We start from the raw sequence: 14,944 nt of genomic DNA on the forward strand, positions 1-14,944 counted from the left end.
CTACTAAATCTTCTTACTTGAAAAAAGAAAAAAAAATCATTGGTTGAAAATTAGATATAAAAGTGATCAAGCTTGAGAGGAAAACCATTCAATTAAAGCATAAAATACCTAACTTACCCAATTCATCTCAACTTTGCCTTCTTCTTTTTTTTCTTTTTTCTTTTTTTTTTTTTCATTGTCCTTTCCTGGAAATGTTCCCATTTCCCTCGTGTTTCATTTCACTCTCTCTTTATTGACCAGAAGCAGAAAATAAAAAATTTGAGAGAGAATAAGAAGGAGAGAAAAAAGAAAAAGAAAGGAAACATGTAATTTATCACCATTTAGAATACAAGAATTGTTTAATAGCATTGAATGAATAGAACATAACAATTTAACATAATTCAAAGTTGAATAGGAATCTGGAAAAAGAAAAATGATAGAAGGGTGGCAGGTGCCCTTTTCTTGACAGTAATCTCAATATCAAAGTATACTCAAATGTAAAAAAAAAATCTAATTTTTTTCATTATATATTTGGATAACAAAAATGATATTTCAGGGGTAAAAAAGGTAACTTAAAAAAAAAAATTTCATTATATATTTGGATAACAAAAATGATATTTCAGGGGTAAAAAAGGTAACTTAAATTTAACTGGTTCTAATTGTAAGGCGCACAATTTAAAACTTACAACAAGGCATTACAAATTTACGAACAAACTCTCATTTCTATTTTCTATCTGAAACTCTTTCACTAGCAGAAACGCAGGTCGCTTGTTGGTCTATACATCAATTTGAGAGAAGGCTCTGTGCACCAAATAAGGGAGTCCCGCAGCGCATGAAGGGAAGGGAATCCGCAGAAGAAAAAAGAATTCCTGTTTAGTTTTATTTCATTCGATGATTCTCAAAACTGGCTTATCTACTTAAATCCTCCCATAAGTCCAGCCAAAAGAATTCCTACAACCAAGAGAATTTGATATTAGAATCTTGAAATATACACAATGGTGCTATGAGTAATCTGAAAACATCTAGCTAGGTCATACAACAATGGAGAAGAGCGTGTCATTTTCAAAAGGTAAAAAGAATCCAGAGCGAATGTTTTCAAGGAATGGTTTACGCTGGATCAGTGAATGGGTCTTTAATGTATATTCCAAACTGCAATATATCAAAATTTATACATCATTTCCATTTTGGTTTGTTGGCACATTTAAGAGACAGCAACATCATATATAGGATTCAATCTCATTTTCAGTATGCATCCGCATTAACAGCCCTAATGTGTTTGAATACTTTATTTTGATTATCAAAAAGAAAAGAGAGATTAAAGAGGATGCCAAGGAATTACAAATGGACAGCTAAAGCAAAGCTATCTTATCAGGTGTTATCATATGCAAAACAAAATTGAGAGAAAATTCCATAAAAAAATTATGATTCTATGGTTGAATAATATGCTTGGTCACTTTGAAAAGGAACATGGTTTAAAGCAAGGGAAACCGAATTATGATCCAGTGCACCTACATAAGCCTAAGCATCGTGAACGGATGTTACAAAAGTGAAGATGCTTAGTTGGACCAACTATATAAAAAGAGTAGAACTTGTAATCTTTGACAACTCTTTATGAGGTTGGGTATTAGCTGAGTACCTTTAAGTAGTAATTTCATTCAAGATGAAGGAGTGTGTTTGGAATGGGTTATCCAGAATAATTTCTTGTCAAGTGTTACTAAATCCAACTTTCCTATGCAAGTGTGGATGGGGTTGAAGATGGCCTTCAACCTTTTTAGAAGATTCAAACACAAGCATGTGATCTTATCACTGACATGCCTTACCTATAAGCTGGTTCGTATTTATTAGAGAGAGAGAGGAGGCGGAGAAGACCCACAATGAAGTTTTAATTATCTTTAGTGATACAAACACAAGCCAACAACATTATAGTTTCAATAAATTACTCACAAGTAACTTTAGGTAGGAAGAAGTGGCCGTCTTTCATCATTCTCTACGCGATGACTAGCCTGGAAAATTTGTAAAAATTGGAAAGGAAACAATTGGTAAGTTCAGTTAGAAGGTATGGAATGGCAATTAATTGCATCTAGAAGAGAAGCTGCCAAGGATATGCACCTCCTCATTTGCTCCCGCTGCCATGTCTATGAAGGATGAATCTCTTGATCTGAAAAAGATAAAACATTTGTAACTGAAATCGAAAAGCATAACCGGACTTCAATTTTTGGAAGAACAGTTACAATACAAACTCCAAAGACAAATGCTGGAAACTGAAAACAAGAAACTTGACGGACGCTGGAACAAAGTGTGCACCACCAGGCGAATCCCCCAATTAAACTCACTATAACTGTGCTCCACGTGAGAGGCATGCCAAAACTTGACGGATGAAAAGACAAGCAAGTACCTGTTTTTATTCTGAACATCCAATTGCTCCAGCACACCAGTTTGGTGTTCATCCTTGACTTTTGAAAGAGGTGAAAAGAACTGAAAATGAAAAATGAAGCACAAGGTAATTTCTAAAACAAAATGATAAGCATCACAAGTACATGTCTTTTTCTTGTAGTACCTGGTGCATTGAGATGAAAACAACAGAAATTCCTAAAATAAAGTTTATGGTCAGAGTGTGACCAAATAGTGCAGCAGATGCTATGCCTGTAAATATCGTTGCAACAGTTGACGAATACTTCTTCAATATTGTATCTGATGACATCAAACAAGCCTCAGATAAGTATGAGGTGCAACAAAGCTAAATTACTCAGTTGTAACACATACAAATACATTATACATACATACAAATATATATATATATATATATATATATATATATATATATATATATATATATTAACTCGAGCAATAACAAATTATTTTCTGTATGAAGCTTTCCATGTGCAGAAAAATCCACAATACTTGGTGCAATATAGAAAATCTATTATTAGTGAGAAAAATAATCTAACCAGCATATTTGAAGAAAAAAGAGGATAGAATTCCTTGAGCTGCATTGTTAAATATAAGAAGCATGGTAGCTTTTGAATGTCCTTCCAAGATATCAAAGCTACTGGGACCTGAAACATTTAAGATAACAAATTAAGGCAACAACTCAAAAGCTTGATCTACACATCACATGGTCCAAGAGCAAATAATCATTATCTAAAGGTATCTTCGAGTATTCTACAGAAATTGATTTGTCCTGAATTATTCAAGTATGAGCTCATGTACCCACTTAATACTCCTTCATTTTAATAAACAACAGATGACAGGAATTAAGATGGTTTAAAACAAAACAACTGAAATTTAGTTTGTTAGGGACAAGGATACTCCCAAGTGTTCTGGAATTTCATTGTAACAAGCATTCATTTGTTCAACCAAAAAATTTACTCAATAGCAACAACAATCAAGCCTTTTTGCCAACTACTTGGGGCCGGCTACATGAATCATTTACTCAATAGCATAGTAGAAATATTTTAAGTACAAGCCCAAAATATTTTAAACATAAAGTCATAAAGCATATTTAGCACAGAGACGGGAACCAATTGTTTCTGTTCAAACTTCTCCACCTCAATAACAGCTAGGAAGCACGAGGGGCAGCAAGTTGAGCAGCGCTAAATACACAGTTCTGCTTATGATCAGTTTCTATGCTCATTAATCTTCAAATGGTGAAATTAAAACTATTGGATACCAATAATGGCAAGTAGTGGACTAAACGAAACAGAAAGCTGCTTCAGACATGGACCTGATCGAGTTAGAGATGGACTCTCTGAAAGTAAACTTGTGAAACAACTATAACTTACTGTAAGAAAGATTGAAAAAATAAACTCAGATATCCTCTGTCAAACACTTGGCATTCAAAGTACAATGAAACATCAAACCCATTACACCCCAATTATGGCAAGTAATTGGACTGGGTAAAACAGAACGCTGCCTCAAACATCAGTTAATTGAGTTTGAGATGAACTGTATGAAAGCAAATGTGTAAAGACAATTAAAGCACATCAAACTTATATTGAAAAAAGGCTCAGGTATCCTCTAACAAACACTTGACACCAATACAACTATAGCAACATTCTACAACACCAATTGACAGAATTGAACAACAAAGTTCATGTCCATACCTTTGAAAACGGCAGTTCCAAGAATGCCTAAAAAGTTGAATATAGCACCATATCCATATAAAAACAAGTTCTGCAAAGCAAACGATTGTAGTCAAATACAGAAGACACAATTTATTACTTAAGATGACCTTTTTTGTTAAAAAAAAAAAAAAAAAAAAAAAATCAAAACTTGCAATAGTAAGGAAGTATGAGTAAACAAAAATGTGGAGAGGGAATCTCAAAGGATGTATTTAATGAAATGGTACGGCGCCATCGTTTGGTGCACTGGAAAAAGGTCGAGCTAACAAGCCTGAGAACGCAGGTTCGAATGAATTTATGCCAATAATGCCAAAGATTAGTTTTATTCACTCCGCCCCTCTCAGCACTCTTACTAACAGGGAACACAGGGTAAACAGATTTTCATAATTAATGCATGCTTCAGATTCAATTTAAGGCAGATTGATCCAGAAATCAATTCTGAGCATGCATCATTTTTTGGGTGATTGGTCCTACACCCTCCATGTGAAGTTTTCCTTGAGGCCAATCACCTGAAATTCTAGGAGACAAATTCTAATAAACAACAGAGAATAAAGAAGCCAAAAACCTCCAGTTTTCTTTCCTTCTGGATAACTGGAATCATTGATACTATACATTCTCCCAGAAATAAAGTTTTTTTTTTTTTGTTTCCTTCAAAGCAAAGATAACTTCAACTTCATGAATAACTCCAGAATAACAAGTAAAGAAATTCCGATGAATTTTATCTCCAATTTATTTTATTTTATTTTTGCGTATGTTTTTATCTCCAATTAAAATGTGATGCAATAATGCAACCAAACTCAAATATTCCATTACACAACATAAAAGGCAATCAAACTCATGTTGTTGAATCACCTGAAGATAGATGCTTGTGTCGTATTGGCTCTTGAGAGCATATTCATTGTAGACTGAGGCCAGAGAAGGAACAGTCACCTATATATTGAATCCTAAAGTAAGCCTCCAAACAAAAACTTCCATAAGATGACAGAATCATAACACAAAAAAGATCAATTCCGAACAGAAGGAATGCATAGCCAGCAAATTCCTTAAATCACTTACAAAAATCAATGTATAGACGTATGCGCCCGTTGCAACTGGAAGACCTAAAGCAGTTGTACCTTCTGGCAAGGAACGCATTTGATTTATGCTAATCCCAATGAGCAATAGCGCAAGAGCCTCCCACTGTAACAAAATAACTCGTCAAAATTGCACATGTATACATAAAGTAGAAAAGAAAAGTCTTTGGACCTGGCCTCAAAATTTATCTCCCAAAATTTTATATATAACAATTTTATATACGTATGACAAATTTCAGGCTATGAAAGTAAATTTAATTTTGTTGTTTTAAAGAAAACAGGACAGTTGATTAATCATGCTAGCCTCATCAAACATTTTATTTTAACAACTTTTGGGAGTTTGGTGATTTCTTATCACCCCAAACAAGCTTCTATATTCCAAATAAATTATGACCAAACATAATTAGTTAGCGAAAATGAAGTTTGTTTTATAATGATAATAAGCTCAATTTACATGTAATAGAAGAATTAGGACCCAAATGAATTATTTTTAATCCATATATTTGGGTGACAAAATCAGTTAATCATTTTTCAAAATTGTATTTTCATTTGAGAAATTGCACCCATCGTATGTGTGTGCCACTACTAATGTATAAATAAGTATGAAATCAAAGTGGTGAGAATATGTGATCCATTAAAGAATTTCACATGGAGAGTTTCTATTTATACTTGCATACCCAAGCTGAATAAATAAGACTCTTTAAAATATAAACAAACCTGAATTATAGAAAATCGACGTCTCATAATTATCTTCAATAACACTGCGATCACCAAAACCTACGTTTCCACAGGTAACAGTTAGCAAGAATAACCCCAATACTGTCATTACAAGATAATTTCTACCACATTTCTATTTGTAAGCTACGTAACAGTGATACTGCTATTTAAGCATTTTTTTTTATTTGTTGAAGACAATTTAAAGCTGGCCAAACACCACTTTGAGCACAAGTCTATGACAAATTCCATCATCATTCGAAGTTACTTTGTCAGGCACATGCCTGTGCCTCACACACCCTGATTAAAGCTGGCCAAACACCACTTTGGGCACACATGTCTATGACAAATGTCATCGTCATTTGAAGTTACTTTGTCAGGCACATGCCTGTGCCTCACACACCCTGAATAAAGTCCTAAAAATGAAATTTATTTGTGGTCTGTGAAGCAAAAAATTAATGTTCAAATAAATTCCAGTCCAATTAATTCAAGAACACCACAGAAGCAAGGAAGTTCTCCTTCCTATATCTAACTTCCCTCCGTAAAGTATTTTGGGAGAAACTGGCTCTAATAGATTTTTATAAAAATCTTGATGTCTAAGAAAACAAAAATAAATGTAGCCTAACATATAATTCCTCTCTTTTTCAGGAAATATGCTGTTCTAGCAATGATTGAGTACGTGTAAGTATGGTCCTGTTGATTCAGAGTTTATCCTGTGACAATAGCAAAGCAATAAGCAAAAAGCTAAACGCCCATGTTTTTGCCAAATCAGTAGCAACTTGCACCAAGTTAGCCGCAAAATTTTGTAGGAATTCCAAAAAAGATTGTAAAGTTCAGTGAGCGTCAATTAATATTCTTGGTGGTGCTTTTTATAAGTCATGATACAATCATACAACAAGAAACCAAGACTGCAAGCATCACTACGCATGAGAGGAATAAGAAATCCAAAAGAAAAACAAACCATGCAATCACCAATTCACCATTAAGAATAAGGCAAAAAGCAATGTACCTTCAAATTGCTCAGCATCTTCACAGTTGCAGGATTGAAATATAGCTGCATTGAGAATTGTTATTAAATAGTTTGTGACACAAACAAATAGAACACCCACATGAAAAGTAATAAACTTTCAATCAAGACATGGCGTTACATAGAGCGGAATGGAACATATGATTCATGTAGCCAACCCCGACTATTTGGTTGGTGTTGTTGTGTCTATATATATACACATATAATATAAATGGTTCCTGATAAATCTTAAAGAAGTTACTTTTAAGTGCAAAGTTGTAAATTATGATCCTAGACTCTTCTAAAAAAGTTACTTTTAACCTATCAAAAGATGTATACCTGCATGATGAACTTTAGATAGTTATTGATAGCATACAGAAGTGCTGGAACAGCAAGAAGCACATTGTTGCGAGCGGCCTGCAGGAAGTGGAAAATGATATTATCAGATTAAAGGCCATTAATCATTGGCCTTATCATAGACAAATAATACATCTCCTAACATGAAACCTTAGATAAATACAAAAGCAAGCCACCCTCTTGATTAGTGAGAATCAGCATAGCACAAAAACCAAACAAAAAAAAGTTGTTTGAGGCCAGGAACCCAATCATGATACACAATTCCCCATCAAGTGGCAAAAAATGAAGCACTCAAAGTTCAAAAATGAAAATATCATGAAAGCAAAGACGACGCTGAACTCCATAAAACAATCAACATTAATATTGAAGCCTTCACAAAGTTAACAGGCTATGACCACGAGATGATCCATATGGGGTATGGTAAATATTTTATTGAATTTATCCACACAATCCTAGTTGAGGACCATCAAGAACAACAAATTTATAGGCCTACTCAAATTTTAGACTTAGTTTTATAACCAAGGGTTGCAGCCAGTGGCTCAAATCACGAGGCAGGACAATTTCTGGAAATCAACGATTGAGTCACCTTGTATGCGTGTAAGGCTCCAACACCCATAAACAAGAAAACTAAATCAAATACAAGTAATGAAATTAAATCTACCTTGGCAAGAAACACAACATTTCCCAGAGCTACCAAGTCCATCATAATCGATAACTCCATCTAATCTATTCTTCATAAACACACATAATACACGAATATGATGACACAGTATCTAGTATCTACATTTGAAATTGTTAATGGTTAAATTCTTTGTGTTGTACATTTTCTGCCCCATTTAGGAGATCTCATAAGTCGCATCCATGAATAGTAGATATATGATGCACAATTATAACTCATTCATATTCTTCTAAGTTATATGTATCCTTGGGATTAATTTGGAGGATCGGAAGGGATATAAAAGAACAAACAATTTTTATTGCAAAGCTTCCTTCAAATTTTGTGGAGGTCATTGTGATAGAAACGTGTCTCTTTTAGACAACAGCAACCATGCCTGACCGTAAACTAGAGCCACTTTTGATTCTGAAATAATTTGTTCATTAATCACTCTGGATTAACAAAGAGCTGGATAAGTAGATTCAATCGTTGAAGACTAAAGAGCAAATTGAAGAGGGATGTTGCTGGTGCAACTCTTATATAGTATATTATCATCGAATAGATTTTGATGGAAGAAACTTTCAGCATGACATGTGACAATAACAACTGTTACCTTCTCCTATAAACCAAAATTAAAATGCAGTATTCACAATGTTAGAAAGAATTCGTACCTGCACAAATGTGGAAACCGAGAGAAGCGGCTTCTCTCCAACTTTTTGTTGTCTGGCCTGCATCAACCCAAACATTAACACTATCTGTCCAAGTTTAGGCTTGGCAAGAATTACAAGAAGACAAACAATTGTTGAGCATTACCAAGATTTCAAATTTATTATATCTCAAGGTAACAATGCATGTAACTTTGTATATGATTATAACAATATATATATATATATATATATATATGTCTTATCTTTCTGATGAAAATTATAGCCAACAAAAATCATATGATAGTTCCCGGATGAAATGAAAATTGGATTCATGTAACAGGAGAAAGATTTCTCATTCCTTAGCCGGAAAGATATGTGGCCATGAAAGAGGGATTAAGCGGAACAGAATTGACTGGGTGGTGTTTGCTACTACAATTTGCAATATATCCTGCACAAGCAGATTAATCTTCCAAAGTTGTCATCCAATCTATACATTTCTAATCACAATTGACATCAATACATCATCCAAATCACATAACTTAGCATCTTAGTCCCCACACCACTCCTTGTACATTCCATTTTTGTTCCATATTTTTATCCCCAAAATAATTAACCAACTAACAACTATCCTAATAAGCAGAAAATTCTACATCACATGGTAGAGTACAAAAAGTAAGGAATAATTTTAAAACTCGATTGAGTTGAGAATTCTCTCAATCACCATCTTCCTTTAACCAATAGATTTCAATTCACAAATCAAAGATACTCCATAAGAAACTTGAAGGAAAAAAAATGCAAAAAGGTTAGACAGTGAAGAAAAGTCAAAAGTACCTGGATCACAAGCATAACAATTGCAAAGATAACCTTCGCAATCTCTGTCAAAAAGTTGACACTGATAGGGCTAAACTTGAAACTCCCATCCACCTTGGACATAAAAACCAAAATAGGCTGGAAACGGAAATGAAAAATGAAGATATGGTTATTACATTATGCAATAGCTAAATCGATGCATAAAATACAACACATCTCACATAAACTAAGAGAGAAAGAGAAGACTCCATACTCGTCTCTACAGTGATTAAGATAGTCTAATGTGGTATACTATTGTCCTTCACTTTTTTCTTCTTACGGCAAGGAAGTACTAACCCATTTTGAGTCAAGACTCATCCCTACATTATGCAAGTTCACATCTAATCATGTTTTGCTTAAGAATAAATTAGACTTTTTTTTCCCTTTCTGATGGGCAATGGAGCTTGAACTCTACATCTGGCTCCACTTTATCCTCCAATTACCAATAGGCCAAGATTTCAATAAATAAATCAGAAAAATTCAAATTCATTGTTTCAAGAGTAACATTGATAGATGGAGAGTTATTGGATCTATAAGGAAGTTCTCTAATTGTTGATTGATGTGCAAGTGATCCTTGGTTGTTGATTCCCCAAGTTGTACACGTATGGAGCATGTATATGAATGTTGTGGGAGTATTTTTAATCTTTTTTCCTTCTTAAATAGTAATGATAATGTCATTGTTTGCATCCTAGCTGTGTTAGATGGAAAGTCGTTTTTTTAACGTACCTGTATCGACGTGATACAACACGGATATGGGTATGGAATAACCTAAGTCAGACACCTCGATCCTCCACATGTGATGATGGAAGAAGAATAGGCTCAAATTTGATAACAGATAAGAGTTTTCTACTTCTAAAATAAATAAAAATCATTTTTTCCACCATATCCCATCTAATTTAAGATCAAATTGGGAATTTCTATAAAGAATGAAATATCATCATATATTAAACTATTATATAAAATATAATGTATATTTAATTTTACATCAAATTAGGAATATCTTTAAAGTATGAAGTATCATATATTACACTATTATATAAAAGTTAATGTCTATAAAAGTGCATGACGTGTCATGGATTTGAACCCAAACTTTTGCAAAGATTTCTCGCATCTTTAAGATTTGAACTTGAGAAAGGTTCACCACATTTAGACACACCCAGATGCATACCAAAGTCCATGTAATACAATATCTAGGTGCCCAAAAGAGAGAACAGGGCGGGAAGCAAGTGCAGCAGTTCAGAATTTGAAATAGCTAAGACTGAGAGTGCCTCCACGGCACTAACATAAATGTATCCATAAATGTTCTCTCTTAATAATGTTCAGGGATAATTATGAAAAATATATATAATAATAATGTTCAGGATAGCAACTGTTGATGTGACCTATAAGAATAAGTTGTGTCCAAAACGAAGTTAGAGGAATAGGTTGACCTTAATCAAGTTGGGATATGAATAGGTTGGCACAACTACCCGTGTAATAAACTGGTCATACTAGGGTTATTAGCATCCACCCAATGACTAAACTTGATTCAAATGGTTTCTTTAAGAATCACTGCTTATGTAGATATTAGGTTATCAGTTATTAGTTATCTAATGGTCAACTAGAATTAAGAGTTGATGCCATGTATAAACAGTAGTATGGCCTATGCCCTCCCAAAGTTTATTTATGTATAAACAGTAGTATGGCTGCCAAGCAATTTGCATCCACAAAATCAGCTTAAACACCATAGATGGAGATACTGGAAAACTGAAAATGCCATTGAGCTTAAACACCAGAGTTTCCTAGATTGTCCATTTTCCGAGGATATGATTGTACTATCATACAGTTAGAAGGATAAAAAAAGATAATCACCTGCAAGCCAACTAAGAAACAATCACCAACAACCAAAAGGACGTTGAGCGCTCGATGCTTTGATGACACCTTGCTCCTGTGTTGGTCATAAGCCCTGGAGATTGTTTTTGGAGATGGAAGAACCAATTTGGAATGACAGACAGTGCACTCTATCATCCCGTTCTTCATTAATGGTTGAGACCCCCCAAGTTCTCACTTTCTACAATATTGAATCTACACAAAAAGGTAGCTGGGAAACAAGTCAGCAGAAACACAACAAAGTATATTACAATGTGTATATATGCACAGGTTTATTCCAGAATTAGCACAAATTGAAACGGCCAATCCAACCAGATCTTGCAAACAAAAGCAAAAATTTAGAATTTTTTTTTACACAGATAATAAAATATTATGTAAATGCATTAAATTTTTTATAGTATATTGGATCTAACATTCAATCCTTCTCTAAATACTACATTACAATCCATAAAAAGCAATAAACTCGTAAACAGACCAGATCTTGCAACTTTCGAATCAAAATTGAGCTCTACACAACAGGTTCACAAACTTTGAGCATCAAATTTAATATACAATCAATAGCATTTAAACACGGACCTCAACTATATGATCTCTGAAATGAAAATTTCTCCCGACAATATAGAAGCAGCAAAACTCGACGGAGATTAACTTCCCGGCCAGATCTGACTTCTCTGGCAACCGAAATTCAGCTATAAAGAGATCGCAATCGAAAGATTTGTATAGTCGTAATTCGAGATTAAACACGAAATGAGTGAAAAAATGGTTTTCCTAAAATGCATAGATGCGAAGAATATGCAGGCAGATGTATGAATATATAGAGAGAGAGAGTCGTTGCGGGAACGTATGTTTAAAAAAGCCAAAAATCACACTTCTGTGATATATTGCTTCTCTCTCTACTGTCGTTGGAGAGAGAAGTCGTGGAAACGTAAGTTTAAAAGCCCAAATAAATACTAACTCTTCTTCTCTCTCTACTTTCTCTCTCTTGATACCTCTTTAATTGCTTTAAATTCACAACACGTTCTTTAGTGCGTTTCTTTACAAAGTCACCAAGACACCAACCAATTAATATAAGTTTGCCATTTAAGGAATTAGAGTCAAAGTATCATAATGAATGACATTTGATATTGTTTTCCAATCAACGTTGTCTGTGAGCTGAATAATTTAACCGCTCCGTGATTCAGTCTTTGCTCGTCTAGTGTTTTTTTGTTTTTTTTTTTTTTTGTAAGGAATATTACTATTTTTCTCTTGTTTTATGATGTAACTGTATTACAAGGTGATTTTGTTGGACAGATTACAAAAATAATTTTGAAGATGTTATATAAGGTGATTTTGCTGAATGGATTGCAAAAAATAAAATAAAAAAATATTTTGTAACTGTAATATAACTATATTAAGTAATTTTGTTGAACTGTTGAGGGTGTCATTTGTATCAATAATAAATGGGCACGTCTTTTTTCGTTACTAAATAATAAATGATGTAATGGACCACCATTTCTAAATTGGTAAGTAAATATGCATTCGACATCTCAATTGATAATTTAAGATAACGTATTCATTTATTATTCGATCTGCATCATGAATGAGAATAATATACATTCTTATAGGTGGACCTTTGTATTACTCTGATAATAACATTCATAAAAAATAATATAATTGTTAATATAAAGTAGCTCTTTAATTAGATTATTGAAATATCAACTTGGATGTTATATAAGGTAATCTTATTAGACAGAATATAAAATATAAATAACTCCTAGGGCGTAATTGTCACAGGTTCCATTAAAGAACTTTAAAGAGCGAAATCTTTACCTTCGTTTAAATTTTTATGTTTTTTAAACGAAAATGGCAAACTTTACCCGTGTTTTGTTATCCTTGTATCCAAACACTATTAGCACCATACCGATAGGAGGAGGAATATACCAGGTGGCTGATAAAAGATGATTTGTAAAACTATTGTAATTATATTATTAAATGATACAATCATACAACTATAGTCGACATAGAAATGCGTCAAAACTTTCATTCTGGTTACACTGCATAAACTGAACATCTGTGATTTAACAACCATTTGGCCCAAAAAGTGTGTCAAATTGTGTTGGTAAAATGGGGAAAAAAAATACTTACCCAAAAATAATAATAATAATAATAAGTGATGCTAAAATGCTCTGATCTCCAGTTTCGAGGAAGGGTGCACAAAAGATCATTAAAATTGATAGATAAGACCGTGATGAATCACGGTACAATTTAATCTGGTTTAATAGTAAAACGGTTTGTTTTGTGTTTTTAAATTGAAAAATCATAATTATAATTTGGAATCTCAATGTACACAACTAAAATACGAGTTGAAAATTGCGTGTCTGTATATATGTACACAAATTTTATAAAAATTGTGTGTCGGTATGATTTAATTGCTTTCAACAATTTCGTAGGATTTCAATATTTCTTAAATCCATGGAATTAATTTGGTCCTAATTCATCCATAACTTAACGGAACTAAACCAAACCATGAACAACCAAGTATCTCACCATTATTTTCAATAATGAGTTTTACTAACATAATTTATATTTGACATAATATGTTTGATACTGGCCCAAGTTCAAACCTCGATTCATTTAATGTTTATTTATATTAAAATCAAATATGTGAGAATTAGAAAAATAATCATTTAAAAACATTATAACTTAAATTAATCTCTGATGTTACTAGGGATGGCAAAAAGGCGAGGTGGGGCAGGCATTCCATTCCCCATCCCCGATGCATTTTTCATTCCCCATTCCCGCCTCCACCCTTGCTTAAAATTTTGCCAGAATCCCCATACATGCCCCCGCCGCCTTATCCCCATCCCCGGTCCCGGCCTCATAATTTTTTTTATTAAAAAAAAAAAACATATTTTTTCTTATTTTTATATATATAATAAATTTAACTTACTAATAAATTATTATATGTAAGGATATATCAGTAATTTCATACTTAATTGGGGCGGGACGGGTTTACCCCATCCCCACCCTGACGGGGATTTATAAATTGACCCCATCCCTATCCCTATTTAGTTAAAAAGATTTCCATCCCCGCTATAAACGGGACAGGGCACCAGCGGAGATGGGGAATTTGTCATCCCTACATGTTACTCTTACATGGCCGTGTTTTTTTAGAGTAAATACGTACATAGATGCTACATGTCAAATTTTCAACAAGTTATATTTTATTCATGATCCAATCGTGCATTGGCATTGGAGAAACTAGGGCATATTTAATCTGGTTTCATATGAACCCTACGTAAAGATCCATGCAGGCAATAATAATAGTAATAATAACAACAAAGATCTATGTAAGTACTTATATCAAATAAAATGATTGTTAGACCCAACACTTTATCACCCTGCGTAGAGAGATCTACGTAGGCAATAATAATAGTAATAATAACAACAAACATCTATGTAAGTATTTATATCAAATAAAATGATTGTTAGACCCAACACTTTGTCACAACGTGTTGGGCCGAGAGCATTCCAGCCACGGAACACTTTCAGGTTGGCCGAAATATCTCATGACAACTAAAATGTTCTTAACCCAACACTTTAGTCGAGTGTACTAGCCTAGCCATCATTATTTCCACATGCATTGATTTATATTTGACAAAATATTATTCAATAGAGATTCAATATTGGCTAAA

The 14,944-nt window shown here is 33.5% G+C and overlaps 1 protein-coding gene across 2 annotated transcripts; it reads right to left on the minus strand.

Annotated features, from left to right (window-relative positions):
- Positions 1–276: 276 nt before the first annotated feature.
- Positions 277–12,232, minus strand: LOC132275409 (CMP-sialic acid transporter 3-like). 2 transcript variants are annotated; one of them, XM_059776889.1, is made up of 16 exons: positions 11,847–12,232; positions 11,253–11,481; positions 9,384–9,500; positions 8,577–8,633; positions 7,233–7,310; positions 6,897–6,941; positions 5,891–5,950; positions 5,157–5,279; positions 4,953–5,030; positions 4,083–4,152; positions 2,928–3,035; positions 2,537–2,670; positions 2,375–2,454; positions 2,089–2,137; positions 1,924–1,982; positions 277–930 (listed from the first exon to the last, which is right to left on the minus strand). In XM_059776889.1, the coding sequence occupies exons 2-15, from the start codon at positions 11,418–11,420 to the stop codon at positions 1,932–1,934; spliced, it is 1,218 nt and encodes a 405-aa protein (XP_059632872.1). In that variant the 5' UTR covers positions 11,421–11,481; positions 11,847–12,232; the 3' UTR covers positions 277–930; positions 1,924–1,931. The 2 variants fall into 2 exon arrangements, with proteins under 2 accessions (XP_059632872.1, XP_059632871.1); XM_059776888.1 differs by having other exon boundaries at positions 11,253–11,465; positions 11,847–12,231.
- Positions 12,233–14,944: the final 2,712 nt, after the last annotated feature.

The sequence above is a fragment of the Cornus florida genome, unplaced genomic scaffold, assembly GCF_030987335.1.
Source record: "Cornus florida cultivar Cherokee Brave unplaced genomic scaffold, ASM3098733v1 CherokeeBrave_3.0.0_Hap2_Chr09, whole genome shotgun sequence".
NCBI lineage: Eukaryota > Viridiplantae > Streptophyta > Magnoliopsida > Cornales > Cornaceae > Cornus > Cornus florida.